The 17029-nt window shown below is 56.3% G+C and overlaps 1 protein-coding gene across 3 annotated transcripts in view; it reads right to left on the bottom strand.

The window, feature by feature from the left end:
• Nucleotides 1-2794: 2794 nt before the first annotated feature.
• The window catches only part of CARMIL3 (capping protein regulator and myosin 1 linker 3), a 36652-nt gene continuing 22417 nt past the window's right edge, over nt 2795-17029 (bottom strand). For 2 of the 3 annotated variants that reach the window (XM_054044880.1, XM_054044881.1), the window contains exons 29-41: nt 16712-16855; nt 16530-16593; nt 7488-7702; nt 6180-6292; nt 5775-6108; nt 5559-5693; nt 5209-5275; nt 5035-5124; nt 4332-4441; nt 3960-4146; nt 3629-3739; nt 3386-3505; nt 2795-3291 (exon numbers count right to left, since the gene is read on the bottom strand). In XM_054044880.1, the coding sequence (XP_053900855.1) occupies nt 3266-3291; nt 3386-3505; nt 3629-3739; nt 3960-4146; nt 4332-4441; nt 5035-5124; nt 5209-5275; nt 5559-5693; nt 5775-6108; nt 6180-6292; nt 7488-7702; nt 16530-16593; nt 16712-16855 (1716 nt within the window). In that variant the 3' untranslated portion in view covers nt 2795-3265. The remainder of the gene's footprint in view (nt 3292-3385; nt 3506-3628; nt 3740-3959; nt 4147-4331; nt 4442-5034; nt 5125-5208; nt 5276-5558; nt 5694-5774; nt 6109-6179; nt 6293-7487; nt 7703-16529; nt 16594-16711; nt 16856-17029) is intronic. The other variant, XM_054044882.1, reaches the window with a different exon arrangement.

The following is a 17029-nucleotide window of genomic DNA, read 5'->3' as shown; positions in this document are numbered from 1 at the left end:
CCTCCTTCTCTGCCTCCTCCTTCCCCTCTTCTACCCTCCCTCCTTCTCCCCCTCCTCCTTCCCCTCTTCTACCCTCCCTCCTTCTCTGCCCTCCTCCTTCCCCTCTTGTATGGTGCTGTGCCATTAGGAGTGTGATATAATATCTCACTGAAAGGTGACAGGCCAGAAAGGGTTAATTACCTCCCAGACTGACCTGCCCCAGGGCCCAGCTGTATAGGCTGGTTGGGAAGATCTGTGAGTTCCCAGAGCTTTGAAATGCAGCCCAGTGTCAGGCTAGAGGGGAGATGTTTGCTCAGGTCTCCTGATGTCAGCAAACAAGTGTCGTGGATTGCTAGAGCTTTGGGTCACAATTGAGGAAGACACTGGAGGGAAATAGTATTGTTGTCTGTGTGTCTCTTTGAAGGTTGTGGTAACCTGGATCTGAACTGTTGAATGGCTAAATTACCCTGTGCTAATTGCCAGGATGGTAGGAGAAGGGAAGTGAAGCCTATTGTTTTCTCAGGCCAAAAGGCTGCTGGAAATGTATAAAAACCCCGGGACACGAGCCTTCTTCATCAGAGATCTGCTTTGGGTTTCAAGAGCGGGAAACCCTGAGCCACAAGGCCTGAGATCCCCAGTCATTGACTGGAGTCACCCTGAATATGGACATTGGACTATTTCTAAGAGGACATTTGGCAACGACAAGCTCATCTCTGCTATATGTATCTAACCCTCAAGAACTGAAGGCGTCAGTCTGGATATTCATCTTTTAACCAACTCTCTCGCTCTTCTTTTTTAATACATTTTCGCTTAGTTAACAGGAATTGACTATAAGTGCGTATTGGGGGTAAGATCTACGTTCTAACTGGACCTGGGGATGTGGCTGATCCTGTGGGGTTAGAAGAACCTTTTCTTTATATGATGAGATACAATTTTCAAATCATCATCAGACCTGACACGTGTGTCTGGGTGGAGGCCTGAGGCTGGGCACTTTAAGGGAATTTCTGAGGCCCCAGTGAGGTAATACAGAGGCTGTTTTGGGCTGGTTGGTAAATCTAAGGATTGGAAGATCCACCAGCTTTTGGGGGTTTGCCCCGTTCTGTTTGCAGTTCACCCTGATTGAGTGACCTCAGCTGGCTCCCACGGGCAGCATCCTCACACCTGCCTCCTTCTCCCCTTCCTCCTTCCCCTCTTCTACGCTCCCTCCTTCTCACCCTCCTCCTTCCCCTCTTCTACCCTCCCTCCTTCTCACCCTCCTCCTTCCTCTCGTCTACGCTCCCTCCTTCTCTGGCTTCCTCCTCTCTCTCTTCTACCCTCCCTCCTTCTCTGTCCTCCTCCCTCCCTCCTTCTCTGCCCTCCTCCTTCCCCTCTTCTACCCTCCCTCCTTCTCTGCCCTCCTCCTCTCTCTCTTCTACCCTCCCTCTTCTCACCCCTCCTCCTTCCCCTCTTCTACGCTCCCTTCTTCTCTGCCTCCTCCTTCCCCTCTTCTACCCTCCTTCATTCTCTGCCCTCCTTCTTCCCCTCGTCTACTTTCCCTCCTTCTCACCCTCCTCCCTCCTTCTGTGCTCTCCTCCTTTTCGGCTGTCTCACTCCCTCGCTCCCTGGGCGGATCGATGTCTCCTCCCTGACCCGAATTTCTCCTCCTGTCTCTCTGCTCCGGTCACTCGTTCCGCTCCAGATAGCGCTGTGCAGGGGGCGGGGCTTGGCGGCTTGGCCCCGCCCTTCGCTCAGGCAGGGACCCGACGCTGCAGCTGGGCTGTGTGTGTTTGTGTGTGTGTGTGATTGGAACACACTCGGGGACACACGACACAAGCAGCCATCACAAACAGGCACCTTAGAGACACAACGCATCACACAACAGGGACGCACAACACCAGGACCTGATACACACCAAGAAATTGCTGAGCGTGCACACACACACACACACACACACACACACCCCGAGACGACATGAGCAAGGAGGTACCACAAATACACGCCATGTCCCCAACACACAGACACAACAGGGACACAACGCTCACAGCAAGGCAGCACCAGAAACACACAACACAATGCACACATGGGCAGAGATAACGTATTGCACAACAGGGACACACAGGAAGGACCCACTATAACCACACAAAACAACAGACACACAGAACAGCACAGGGAGCCAACAAGCGCAAGGAGCTGCTGCAAACACCCCCATAGGCAAACAACTTGGGGACACAACACAACAGGGACACAACACTTCTTGCCAGCAAGGCACCACACCAACCACCACAACCTGCACAAGGAGACACAACACAGTGGGGACACACCACACAGCGACAGGACAGTCAGCGCAAGGAGCCCCCTCCCCCCAAACACACACAAAATACCACTCGTACGAGCAGAAACAACGCACAACTCAACAGGGACACACCCACCACAGGAGCGCCCTGCTCACGGCAAGCCAGCCCCACAACACTTCCCCCAGCCACCTGCCCTAAGGCCCCACCACAAACGCACAGAGCAACACTCGCACACAACGGGACAAGGGTGGTGTCCCACCCACACCCCCGCATAAGATTTGTGAAGGGCTTTGAGGGGGTACACAACAACACAATCTGTTGGAGCAGAATGTGTTGAGGGGGGGTGTCCTTGCTGCCCCCTGGTGGAGGGGCTGAGAACTGCCGCGTGTGTGTGTCCCTGCACCCCTGCTGGCCTTGCCTGAGAACTACAACCCAGTCTGTGACCCTCCCCCGAGATTGGGACGGGCCCCCCCAGGAGAGGGGCCGCTCCTGCCCCCCGCCCCCCTGGAGGAACAAAGGAGACGCCCCCCGCGCCTGCTCCGGTCGCCATATAGAATTTATTTCTCTCTTCGTTCTGTACAAGCCGAAAATAGACAGTGACCCTGGAGGGGCAGAAAATGGGGGGTGGGTGGCTGGGGGGTGCAGGGGGGATGAGCCGCATTCAGAGTCCCGTCACCTGTTTCCTCCCGGGGGAGCGATGCCTCCTCCCTCCAGGGGGCACCCCATGGAACAGGGGTCCGTCCCTCAAAGTATTGGGGGGGGGCAGAAGCGAGGGAACAAGACAGGCCCGAACGGAGGAGTGGAAGCGAGGCGGGAGGGTGGGGGGGGGCAGGTCAGGTCTGCAGCCCCATGGTCATGTGTGGGGGGTTGATCATTGTTTTTTTTTGGGGGGGGGGCCATGGCTGGACCTTGGGGAAGGCCCAGTCCTCCCCTCTCTCTCTCTGTTCTTGGGCTTCCATGTTCCCCATCTCCTCCCAGCTGGTGGCACGGCTGATACACGGATAGCGGGTCCGTCAGTCTGTCCCGGACTCCTGGGTTCCTGCGGAGAGACAGACAAGGTACCAGGGTGGAGGGGGGACGGCCGGGTGGGGGGTTGTTAACCCTCTGTGGCCCAGAGGGGCCGTTTTACTCACCCCTAGTCTGGTCCACGGAGAGGAAAGGCCGGGAGATGGGGAGACGGGGTTTCCGAAGGGGCTGATGCTGCTCCGAGGGTGGGGGCGGAGGGGGGTCTGGCAGGGGAGCCTTAGTGGGACCTATTGGGGGTGGGAGAGGGGACGGGGTTAGATCCTGAGAGAGAGAGAGCCCAGGTGGGGGCACTGCAGGGGGGGAAGCTCGCAACCCCGGGCTCCTGTTCCCCCCCCAGTTCAGGGTCTCACCTCTGGCTCCAGGATCTCGACCCCGATCTGACTCCAGCTTGTCACAGGACTGCGCCCGGCGCGTTCGCTGGGGTTTCAGGGGAGTCACTTTCCGCCCCCCCTCAGAGCCCCCTGGAAAGAGAGAGAGGGTGAAAGGCCCCGTGTCTCATCCCCAACCCCCCAGAGCCAGCCAGTCCCCTGCCCTGGGGCCAGATGGGAGCTGGCGGCCCCCGGAGGGGACAGGCCCCGTGTCCCATTCCTGTCCCTTGAACCAGTCCCTTCCAAGGGGCCGGATTGGAGCCAGCGCCCTCAGAGGGGACAGGCCCCGCGCCCCAATCTCTGCTCCCGATACCTTCTGGTTCCAAGTGGTCTGGTCGGGGGCGGGCGATGGGGGGAGATGTCCGAGTCTCGGAGAGGCCGGCCCCATCTGCCCCCTCCTCGCTGCTCTGACTCCTCTCCGGCTGAGTCGGGGGCTTTCGGCCACGGGGGACGGCTACTGGCTTGGGGAGGCGGGGGCCGGAGGACGGCTCCCTGGCCAGCTAGGGAATGGGGTTGGGTGGGGAGAGATAATCAGAGCAGTTAGCCCCCACGGTAATGCCACAGAGCACCCCAAACCCCACCCTGGGCTCCTGGGGGCACTGCTGTGGGGAAGCTCACAGCTTATAAACCCCTCTGCCCCCCAACTTCACCACCCCAGCCTCCCGCCATTTCAGCCCCCCCTCACCTTTCCAGATGCCGGGAAGCTGGGGCTTGGGGGCTTCTCCCCCATCTCCACTCTGGGGGCCCCGCTGGAGACATCTATCCCCTCCCGGTCCAGCTGGGAGCTCTCCTCCGCTGACGGGGAGAAACCGCATGAGCAATGGGAACACTGCTGTGGAGAAGCTCGCAACCCCAGAGCTCCTCCCCTGGCTGGAGAAATTGCTCTAGGGAAACTCACGACCTTGGGGGCACTGCTGCCGGGAAGCTCTCAGCCCTGAGGGCACTGCTGCTGGGAAGCTTGCAGCCCTGGGGGCACTGCTGTGGGGAAGCTCACAGCCCTGGATTGGCTGGCTGGGAGCATTGCCCTGGGGAAGCTCGCAGCCCTGGGGGCACTGCTGCAAGGAAGCTCACAGTCCTGGGGGCACTGCTGCGGGGAAATAATAATAATAATAATAATAATATAAGGAGATATCCTATCTGCTAGAACTGGAAGGGACCCTGAAAGGTCATTGAGTCCAGCCCCCTGCCTTCACTAGCAGGACCAAGTACTGATTTTGCCCCAGATCTCTAATTGGCCCCCTCAAGGATTGAACTCACAATCCTGGGTTTAGCAGGCCAATGCTCAAACCACTGAGCTATCCCTCCCACCGCTCACAGCTCTGGGGGCACTGCTGTGGGGAAGTTCGCAGCCCCAAGGGCACTGCTGTGAGGAAGCTCGCAGCCCTTACCAATATCCCAGCTGGCCTCAGCCCTTCGAATGGTGGCAAATGTTGGCTTGGAGCTCTGAGGGGGAGGCTGAGGTCTCCAGCTCCCTTTTTCTGTGGGGGAGAGAGAAACGGGGGTATCAGGTTGGGGGGAGCTAGGAGAGGGGCAGGGGCAGAATTTGGGGTGTGCCCCCCTACCTGAGTCGTCTGAGGACCTCCTCCTCTCTCGATCCCGTAGGCTGCCCGCCCTTTGCAGCTCCGCCCCCTGAAACAAGAGTGAGGGGAAAGGGGAGTCAGGACCAGACCATCAGGGGTTAAGTGGGTGTGGCTGCCACCCTCAGGCCACGCCCCTGGAGAGCCCCTCCCTCGCCAACTTCTGTCCAGACCATGAGGGATCCAGAGGCCGTGGTCTCCATCCTCTGGCCCCATTCCCTGAGAATCCCCCTCCTTCCGCTAATGTAGTTGTGGACCTTGAGGCGTTGAGTGGGCGTGGCCTGTCCTCAGGCCCCGCCCCTGCAGGTATTCACCTCCTCTCACACCCCACATACCTCTTTCTTCCCATCCAGGCTCCGCCCCATTCCGGGCAGGGCGATGCCGTGGACTCGGGAGGGCTGCAGTAGCTCCGCCTCCAAATAATCTGACTCCGCCCTCACAGGGTTGGGGGAACGATCCGCAGTGGGACCCTACAAAAACAGAGGCAATTGAACACAGCGACCCCTGCTGGCCCCTCCTGCCCCACTCCCTGCAGCCCGGCGCCTCCTTACCTGCTTCCCTCTGGGTGGCAGTCCCTTCACCCCACTTCCTCCGCTGCCCCCCATCCCGGGGAGGGGAATTCCCATTCCACGGGGTTCCTGCCCCTCCCCCTCATCCAGGCTGGCTGAACTCTGCATTGGTGCCTTGGGCTCATCTGCTGTCCCCTGGGGGGTGCCGGGGGAGCTGTGGGGGGCCCCCCACACGGTGTCTTCAACCTCCCTCTCCCCCTTGAGGCTCCGATGCCTCCGAAAATGGAAAATCCCCTTTCGCCTCTTCTTCTGCATGGGGGGCAGCGCGTCCGAGGGACCTGGTCTCACCCCGTAGTCTCTGGGGGTCCGTGGATAGCTGTGGGGGGCAGAGAATCAGACTGGGGTGATTCCCACCTTTTCCCGCACCCCTGGGGTATATTGTCCCACCTGGTGTTATGCGTGAGGACTCGCCTGCTAAAAAATTCCTCCAGCCCCTCATCCAGTCGCGGCACCGTCCCATTCTCCTGCCGCTGGGGCTCAATGGACCCCGGTGTCCGAGCCTGCCGAGGCGAGGTGTAAGAAGCAAGGAATTAGCTACTGTCACTTTAAGACTTGCTCCTCCCCCTCCCCCTGTCCCCTCAGGCAAAATGGGAAGTCCCGCCTCCAGTGACTTGGACTTCCTGCTTCGGAGTCTTGAAATACAGCTTTTAACCCCTCCCACTTTAAGAACGGCTCTTCCTCCTTTCCATGGGGAAACAGGAAGTAGCGTCTCCAGTGGGCAGGACTTCCTGTTTCGGAGTATTAGAAAGATTAATGCTCAGCTGGCCATTCCTACTTTAAGGCCGGCTCATCCCCCTTTTACAGTTGGAGTGGTAAGTCCCGCCTCTTGGCAACCAGGACTTCCTGTTTTGATGGGGGATAATTTCCACCTGCATCTGTCTGCTTCAGCTCATTACCCATCAGGCTCTAGGGCTGGAGCAAGAGTTAGTCCAAAAGGATGCAATTGAGAAAAGACAGAGAGAGAAAGAAGGAAAAGAATGAGTGAACAAAGGAGAGGATGGACGACAGACTGAACAAAGGAGCAAATAAGAGAACAGAGGGGAAGATGAAAAAACGAATGAATGAGGAAAGGAACAATGGAATGAAAAAATAAATGAGTGAAAGAATGGAAGAAGGAACAAATGAATGAGAAAATGAATGAATGAATGAAAGTAGGAACATAAGAATAAGGAAACGAATGAGAGAAGGAACAAATGAATGAGAAAACCAATGAATGAAAGAAGGGACACAAAATGGAGAGACTAAATGAATAAACTGTGGTTAGATGTTGATAGATGTTTGGCTGCACGTGTGTGTTCTCTCTGTGTGCCGCCCCAGCTCTGGGCAGACAGCCGGCAGGGCAGCACTCGAGCAAACTGCCCAATGACCACAAGATCTGTTAAGGGACGAAGGCACGCAGCCAAGTATATTGTCAATGAAGCACAGTACTTGTATCCCACAGACTCTCTTTCTACTACATAAGCAAATAAGCAAATGAAAAACAAAGGACAAAACAAATGAACAAGAAATGAACGAGAAAACAAAGGAATGAGAAAATGAACGAATGAAGGAGAAACTGACTGCGGAAAGGAGAAAACGAGGGACTGAATGAGAAAACGAAGGACTAGGAAAAGGAACAAAGGTGAGAAACCGGCAGAGGAGTGAGGAGAAATCAAAGGCGTGGCTGAGTGAGGTGGCGGAGTCGGTGTGACTCACGTTCTGGCGGGGCCCCAGGGGGACGCAGCGGGGGGGCCGGGGCCGGCCGCGGGTGTGGTGCTCCAGTCGGGAGCCCTCGGTGGGGAGCTCGGCCAGTCCCTCGAAGGAGGGGCTGCGGGAATGCGAGTACTGGCTGCTGGTCGACGAGGAGAGCCACCCTGACGGAGAGTCAGTGCCCCAGGGGTGTGCGCCATCAGTGTCTGGGTCAGCCCCGCCTGTGGGGGGAGGCAGAGAGAGAGTGAGAGAGGGGAGAGGGCGAGTGACAGAGGAAGGGTTGTGTGGATGGATGGAGGGGTGGATGGATGGATGGAGGGTGGATACATGGGTGGATGAAGCAGTGGATAAAGGGTGGATGGACAGAGAGGTGTATAGGGGATGGGTGGATGAAACAGTGGGTGGATGGATGGATAGAGGGGTGCGTATGGGGATGGATGGATGGGGGGATGGATGGACAGATGGATGGATGGATAGAGGGGTGTGTACGAGGATGGGTGGATGAAGCGGTGGATAAAGGGTGGGGGGATGGATGGATGGATGGAGGTGTGGATGGACAGATGGATGGATGGATAGAGGGGTGTTTATGGGGATGGATGAATGGATAGAGGGGTGTGTATGGGGATGGGTGGATGAAGCAGTGGATAAGGGGTGGGGGGATGGATGGATGGATGGAGGTGTGGATGGACAGATGGATGGATGGATAGAGGGGTGTTTATGGGGATGGATGAATGGATAGAGGGGTGTGTACGGGGATGGATGGATGGAGGTGTGGATGGACAGATGGATGGATGGATAGAGGGGTGTTTATGGGGATGGATGGATGGATAGAGGGGTGTTTATGGGGATGGATGAATGGATAGAGGGGTGCGTATGGGGATGGATGGATGGGGGGATGGATGGACAGATGGATGGATGGATAGAGGGGTGTGTACGGGGATGGGTGGATGAAGCGGTGGATAAAGGGTGGGGGGATGGATGGATGGATGGAGGTGTGGATGGACAGATGGATGGATGGATAGAGGGGTGTTTATGGGGATGGATGAATGGATAGAGGGGTGTGTATGGGGATGGATGGATGGAGGTGTGGATGGACAGATGGATGGATGGATAGAGGGGTGTTTATGGGGATGGATGGATGGATAGAGGGGTGTGTATGGGGATGGGTGGATGAAGCAGTGGATAAGGGGTGGGGGGATGGATGGATGGATGGAGGTGTGGATGGACAGATGGATGGATGGATAGAGGGGTGTTTATGGGGATGGATGAATGGATAGAGGGGTGTGTACGGGGATGGGTGGATGAAGCGGTGGATAAGGGGTGGGGGGATGGATGGACAGATGGATAGAGGGGTGCGTATGGGGATGGGTGGATGAAGCGGTGGATAAAGGGTGGGGGGATGGATGGATGGATGGAGGTGTGGATGGACAGATGGATGGATGAATAGAGGGGTGTTTATGGGGATGGATGGATGGATAGAGGGGTGCGTATGGGGATGGGTGGATGAAGCGGTGGATAAGGGGTGGGGGGATAGATGGATGGATGGAGGTGTGGATGGACAGATGGATGAATGGATAGAGGGGTGTTTATGGGGATGGATGAATGGATAGAGGGGTGTGTACGGGGATGGGTGGATGAAGCGGTGGATAAGGGGTGGGGGGATGGATGGACAGATGGATAGAGGGGTGCGTATGGGGATGGGTGGATGAAGCGGTGGATAAGGGGTGGGGGGATAGATGGATGGATGGAGGTGTGGATGGACAGATGGATGAATGGATAGAGGGGTGTTTATGGGGATGGATGGATGGATAGAGGGGTGTGTACGGGGATGGGTGGATGAAGCGGTGGATAAGGGGTGGGGGGATAGATGGATGGATGGGGGGATGGATGGACAGATGGATGGATGGATAGAGGGGTGTTTATGGGGATGGATGAATGGATAGAGGGGTGTGTATGGGGATGGGTGGATGAAGCGGTGGATAAAGGGTGGGGGGATGGATGGATGGATGGAGGTGTGGATGGACAGATGGATGGATGAATAGAGGGGTGTTTATGGGGATGGATGGATGGATAGAGGGGTGTGTACGGGGATGGGTGGATGAAGCGGTGGATAAGGGGTGGGGGGATGGATGGATGGATGGAGGTGTGGATGGATGGATAGAGGGGTGTGTATGGGGATGGGTGGATGAAGCGGTGGATAAGGGATGGATGGATGGATAGAGGGGTGTTTATGGGGATGGATGGATGGGGGGATGGATGGACAGATGGATGGATGGATAGAGGGGTGTTTATGGGGATGGATGGATGGATAGAGGGGTGTTTATGGGGATGGGTGGATGAAGCGGTGGATAAGGGGTGGGGGGATGGATGGACAGATGGATAGAGGGGTGTGTATGGGGATGGGTGGATGAAGCGGTGGATAAGGGGTGGGGGGAAGGATGGACAGATGGATAGAGGGGTGCGTATGGGGATGGGTGGATGAAGCAGTGGATAAGGGGTGGGGGGATGGATGGATGGATGGAGGTGTGGATGGACAGATGGATGGATGGATAGAGGGGTGTTTATGGGGATGGATGAATGGATAGAGGGGTGTGTACGGGGATGGGTGGATGAAGCGGTGGATAAGGGGTGGGGGGATGGATGGACAGATGGATAGAGGGGTGCGTATGGGGATGGGTGGATGAAGCGGTGGATAAAGGGTGGGGGGATGGATGGATGGATGGAGGTGTGGATGGACAGATGGATGGATGGATAGAGGGGTGTTTATGGGGATGGATGGATGGATAGAGGGGTGTGTATGGGGATGGGTGGATGAAGCGGTGGATAAGGGGTGGGGGGATAGATGGATGGATGGGGGGATGGATGGACAGATGGATGGATGGATAGAGGGGTGTTTATGGGGATGGATGAATGGATAGAGGGGTGTGTATGGGGATGGGTGGATGAAGCGGTGGATAAAGGGTGGGGGGATGGATGGATGGATGGAGGTGTGGATGGACAGATGGATGGATGGATAGAGGGGTGTTTATGGGGATGGATGGATGGATAGAGGGGTCTGTACGGGGATGGGTGGATGAAGCGGTGGATAAGGGGTGGGGGGATAGATGGATGGATGGATGGAGGTGTGGATGGACAGATGGATGGATGGAGGGGTGTTTATGGGGATGGATGGATGGATAGAGGGGTGCGTATGGGGATGGGTGGATGAAGCAGTGGATAAGGGGTGGGGGGATGGATGGATGGATGGAGGTGTGGATGGACAGATGGATGGATGGATAGAGGGGTGTTTATGGGGATGGATGAATGGATAGAGGGGTGTGTACGGGGATGGGTGGATGAAGCGGTGGATAAGGGGTGGGGGGATGGATGGACAGATGGATAGAGGGGTGCGTATGGGGATGGGTGGATGAAGCGGTGGATAAAGGGTGGGGGGATGGATGGATGGATGGAGGTGTGGATGGACAGATGGATGGATGGATAGAGGGGTGTTTATGGGGATGGATGGATGGATAGAGGGGTGTGTACGGGGATGGGTGGATGAAGCGGTGGATAAGGGGTGGGGGGATAGATGGATGGATGGGGGGATGGATGGACAGATGGATGGATGGATAGAGGGGTGTTTGTGGGGATGGATGAATGGATAGAGGGGTGTGTATGGGGATGGGTGGATGAAGCGGTGGATAAAGGGTGGGGGGATGGATGGATGGATGGAGGTGTGGATGGACAGATGGATGGATGGATAGAGGGGTGTTTATGGGGATGGATGGATGGATAGAGGGGTGTGTACGGGGATGGGTGGATGAAGCGGTGGATAAGGGGTGGGGGGATAGATGGATGGATGGATGGAGGTGTGGATGGACAGATGGATGGATGGAGGGGTGTTTATGGGGATGGATGGATGGATAGAGGGGTGCGTATGGGGATGGGTGGATGAAGCAGTGGATAAGGGGTGGGGGGATGGATGGATGGATGGAGGTGTGGATGGACAGATGGATGGATGGATAGAGGGGTGTTTATGGGGATGGATGAATGGATAGAGGGGTGTGTACGGGGATGGGTGGATGAAGCGGTGGATAAGGGGTGGGGGGATGGATGGACAGATGGATAGAGGGGTGCCTATGGGGATGGGTGGATGAAGCGGTGGATAAAGGGTGGGGGGATGGATGGATGGATGGAGGTGTGGATGGACAGATGGATGGATGGATAGAGGGGTGTTTATGGGGATGGATGGATGGATAGAGGGGTGTGTATGGGGATGGGTGGATGAAGCGGTGGATAAGGGGTGGGGGGATAGATGGATGGATGGGGGGATGGATGGACAGATGAATGGATGGATAGAGGGGTGTTTATGGGGATGGATGAATGGATAGAGGGGTGTGTATGGGGATGGGTGGATGAAGCGGTGGATAAAGGGTGGGGGGATGGATGGATGGATGGAGGTGTGGATGGACAGATGGATGGATGAATAGAGGGGTGTTTATGGGGATGGATGGATGGATAGAGGGGTGTGTACGGGGATGGGTGGATGAAGCGGTGGATAAGGGGTGGGGGGATGGATGGATGGATGGAGGTGTGGATGGATGGATAGAGGGGTGTGTATGGGGATGGGTGGATGAAGCGGTGGATAAGGGATGGGGGGATGGATGGATGGATAGAGGGGTGTTTATGGGGATGGATGGATGGGGGGATGGATGGACAGATGGATGGATGGATAGAGGGGTGTTTATGGGGATGGATGGATGGATAGAGGGGTGTGTACGGGGATGGGTGGATGAAGCGGTGGATAAGGGGTGGGGGGATAGATGGATGGATGGATGGAGGTGTGGATGGACAGATGGATGGATGGAGGGGTGTTTATGGGGATGGATGGATGGATAGAGGGGTGCGTATGGGGATGGGTGGATGAAGCAGTGGATAAGGGGTGGGGGGATGGATGGATGGATGGAGGTGTGGATGGACAGATGGATGGATGGATAGAGGGGTGTTTATGGGGATGGATGGATGGATAGAGGGGTGTGTATGGGGATGGGTGGATGAAGCGGTGGATAAGGGGTGGGGGGATGGATGGACAGATGGATAGAGGGGTGCGTATGGGGATGGGTGGATGAAGCTGTGGATAAAGGGTGGGGGGATGGATGGATGGATGGAGGTGTGGATGGACAGATGGATGGATGGATAGAGGGGTGTTTATGGGGATGGATGGATGGATAGAGGGGTGTGTATGGGGATGGGTGGATGAAGCGGTGGATAAGGGGTGGGGGGATAGATGGATGGATGGGGGGATGGATGGACAGATGGATGGATGGATAGAGGGGTGTTTATGGGGATGGATGAATGGATAGAGGGGTGTGTATGGGGATGGGTGGATGAAGCGGTGGATAAAGGGTGGGGGGATGGATGGATGGATGGAGGTGTGGATGGACAGATGGATGGATGAATAGAGGGCTGTTTATGGGGATGGATGGATGGATGGATAGAGGGGTGTGTACGGGGATGGGTGGATGAAGCGGTGGATAAGGGATGGGGGGATGGCTGGATGGATAGAGGGGTGTTTATGGGGATGGATGGATGGGGGGATGGATGGACAGATGGATGGATGGATAGAGGGGTGTTTATGGGGATGGATGAATGGATAGAGGGGTGTGTACGGGGATGGGTGGATGAAGCGGTGGATAAGGGGTGGGGGGATGGATGGGGGGATGGATGGAGATGTGGATGGACGAATGGATGGATAGAGGGGTGTGTATGGGGATGGATGAATGGATAGAGGGGTGTGTATGGGGATGGGTGGATGAAGTGGTGGATAAGGGGTGGGGGGATGGATGGATGGATGGAGATGTGGATGGACAGATGGATGAATGGATAGAGGGGTGTGTATGGGGATGGGTGGATGAAGCGGTGGATAAGGGGTGGGGGGATGGATGGACAGATGGATAGAGCGGTGCGTATGGGGATGGGTGGATGAAGCGGTGGATAAAGGGTGGGGGGATGGATGGATGGATGGAGGTGTGGATGGACAGATGGATGGATGGATAGAGGGGTGTTTATGGGGATGAATGGATGGATAGAGGGGTGTGTATGGGGATGGGTGGATGAAGTGGTGGATAAGGGGTGGGGGGATGGATGGACAGATGGATGGATGGATAGAGGGGTGTTTATGGGGATGGATGAATGGATAGAGGGGTGTGTATGGGGATGGGTGGATGAAGCGGTGGATAAAGGGTGGGGGGATGGATGGATGGATGGAGGTGTGGATGGACAGATGGATGGATGGATAGAGGGGTGTTTATGGGGATGGATGGATGGATAGAGGGGTGTGTACGGGGATGGGTGGATGAAGCGGTGGATAAGGGGTGGGGGGATGGATGGATGGATGGAGATGTGGATGGACAGATGGATGGATGAATAGAGGGGTGATTATGGGGATGGATGGATGGATAGAGGGGTGTGTACGGGGATGGGTGGATGAAGCGGTGGATAAGGGGTGGGGGGATGGATGGATGGATGGAGATGTGGATGGACAGATGGATGGATGAATAGAGGGGTGTTTATGGGGATGGATGGATGGATAGAGGGGTGTGTACGGGGATGGGTGGATGAAGCGGTGGATAAGGGGTGGGGGGATAGATGGATGGATGGATGGAGGTGTGGATGGACAGATGGATGGATGGAGGGGTGTTTATGGGGATGGATGGATGGATAGAGGGGTGTGTACGGGGATGGGTGGATGAAGCGGTGGATAAGGGGTGGGGGGATAGATGGATGGATGGATGGAGGTGTGGATGGACAGATGGATGGATGGATAGAGGGGTGTTTATGGGGATGGATGGATGGATAGAGGGGTGTGTACGGGGATGGGTGGATGAAGCGGTGGATAAAGGGTGGGGGGATGGATGGATGGATGGGGGTGTGGATGGACAGATGGATGGATGAATAGAGGGGTGTTTATGGGGATGGATGGATGGATAGAGGGGTGTGTATGGGGATGGGTGGATGAAGCGGTGGATAAGGGGTGGGGGGATAGATGGATGGATGGATGGAGGTGTGGATGGACAGATGGATGAATGGATAGAGGGGTGTTTATGGGGATGGATGGATGGATAGAGGGGTGTGTACGGGGATGGGTGGATGAAGCGGTGGATAAGGGGTGGGGGGATGGATGGATGGATGGAGATGTGGATGGACAGATGGATGGATGAATAGAGGGGTGTTTATGGGGATGGATGGATGGATAGAGGGGTGTGTACGGGGATGGGTGGATGAAGCGGTGGATAAGGGGTGGGGGGATGGATGGATGGATGGAGATGTGGATGGACAGATGGATGGATGAATAGAGGGGTGTTTATGGGGATGGATGGATGGATAGAGGGGTGTGTACGGGGATGGGTGGATGAAGCGGTGGATAAGGGGTGGGGGGATAGATGGATGGATGGATGGAGGTGTGGATGGACAGATGGATGGATGGATAGAGGGGTGTTTATGGGGATGGATGAATGGATAGAGGGGTGTGTACGGGGATGGGTGGATGAAGCGGTGGATAAGGGGTGGGGGGATGGATGGATGGATGGAGATGTGGATGGACAGATGGATGGATGAATAGAGGGGTGTTTATGGGGATGGATGGATGGATAGAGGGGTGTGTACGGGGATGGGTGGATGAAGCGGTGGATAAGGGGTGGGGGGATAGATGGATGGATGGATGGAGGTGTGGATGGACAGATGGATGGATGGAGGGGTGTTTATGGGGATGGATGGATGGATAGAGGGGTGTGTACGGGGATGGGTGGATGAAGCGGTGGATAAGGGGTGGGGGGATAGATGGATGGATGGATGGAGGTGTGGATGGACAGATGGATGAATGGATAGAGGGGTGTTTATGGGGATGGATGGATGGATAGAGGGGTGTGTACGGGGATGGGTGGATGAAGCGGTGGATAAGGGGTGGGGGGATGGATGGATGGATGGAGATGTGGATGGACAGATGGATGGATGGATAGAGGGGTGTTTATGGGGATGGATGGATGGATAGAGGGGTGTGTACTGGGATGGGTGGATGAAGCGGTGGATAAGGGGTGGGGGGATGGATGGAGATGTGGATGGACAGATGGATGGATGAATAGAGGGGTGTTTATGGGGATGGATGGATGGATAGAGGGGTGTGTACGGGGATGGGTGGATGAAGCGGTGGATAAGGGGTGGGGGGATGGATGGATGGATGGAGATGTGGATGGACAGATGGATGGATGGATAGAGGGGTGTTTATGGGGATGGATGAATGGATAGAGGGGTGTGTACGGGGATGGGTGGATGAAGCGGTGGATAAGGGGTGGGGGGATGGATGGAGATGTGGATGGACAGATGGATGGATGGATAGAGGGGTGTTTATGGGGATGGATGGATGGATAGAGGGGTGTGTACGGGGATGGGTGGATGAAGCGGTGGATAAGGGGTGGGGGGATAGATGGATGGATGGATGGAGGTGTGGATGGACAGATGGATGAATGGATAGAGGGGTGTTTATGGGGATGGATGGATGGATAGAGGGGTGTGTACAGGGATGGGTGGATGAAGCGGTGGATAAGGGGTGGGGGGATGGATGGATGGATGGAGATGTGGATGGACAGATGGATGGATGGATAGAGGGGTGTTTATGGGGATGGATGAATGGATAGAGGGGTGTGTACGGGGATGGGTGGATGAAGCGGTGGATAAGGGGTGGGGGGATAGATGGATGGATGGATGGAGGTGTGGATGGACAGATGGATGGATGAATAGAGGGGTGTTTATGGGGATGGATGGATGGATAGAGGGGTGTGTATGGGGATGGGTGGATGAAGCGGTGGATAAGGGGTGGGGGGATAGATGGATGGATGGATGGAGGTGTGGATGGACAGATGGATGGATGGATAGAGGGGTGTTTATGGGGATGGATGGATGGATAGAGGGGTGTGTACGGGGATGGGTGGATGAAGCGGTGGATAAGGGGGGGGATGGATGGATAAGGGGTGGATTGAGAAAGAGGAGATCAGATGCACGATCGTCACTCACCGATAAAAGCTGAGACAGGTCGGATTTTCCTGCCATGTTTCTGCCTCTTGATAGCGATGGTATCCTGTAGAGTGGAGAGCAGGGTGACCCCAGAGCCAGGTATGGGGGGTCCCCTCCCTGCCCTGGGGAGTGGGGGGCTGGGAGAGGGGCCAACAGGGCTGTGCCCCATCCCCATTGCTTACAATGCTGGTTCCCAGCTCATCGTCCGTGATTTCCTCCTGATCTCTCAGCTGGTTCCTGGGGGGCTGGTCCAGTGGGGTCCCCCCAGAGCTCCCGGCCCCGCCCTGCCCCTCGGAGAGCTGCTGGAGGTGGGTGATGTGCCGGGTCTGTGGGGGGGGGGAGGGGAGAGCTATTATTGGGATGACCCAGGGGTCAGAGGGGACTGAGGAGGGTTTGGGGGGCTGAGGGAAAAGGTAGGGGTGGGGTACAGCTTCTGCATTTGGGAGGAGAGAGGGGGAAGTGGGGGTCCTGGGGACATGTGGGGTTGGGGAGATGAGGGT

The sequence above is a fragment of the Malaclemys terrapin genome, chromosome 12 (genome assembly GCF_027887155.1).
Source record: "Malaclemys terrapin pileata isolate rMalTer1 chromosome 12, rMalTer1.hap1, whole genome shotgun sequence".
NCBI lineage: Eukaryota > Metazoa > Chordata > Testudines > Emydidae > Malaclemys > Malaclemys terrapin.
Note: the sequence above shows the minus strand (reverse complement) of the source record. Positions and strands in the feature narration are given on the sequence as shown.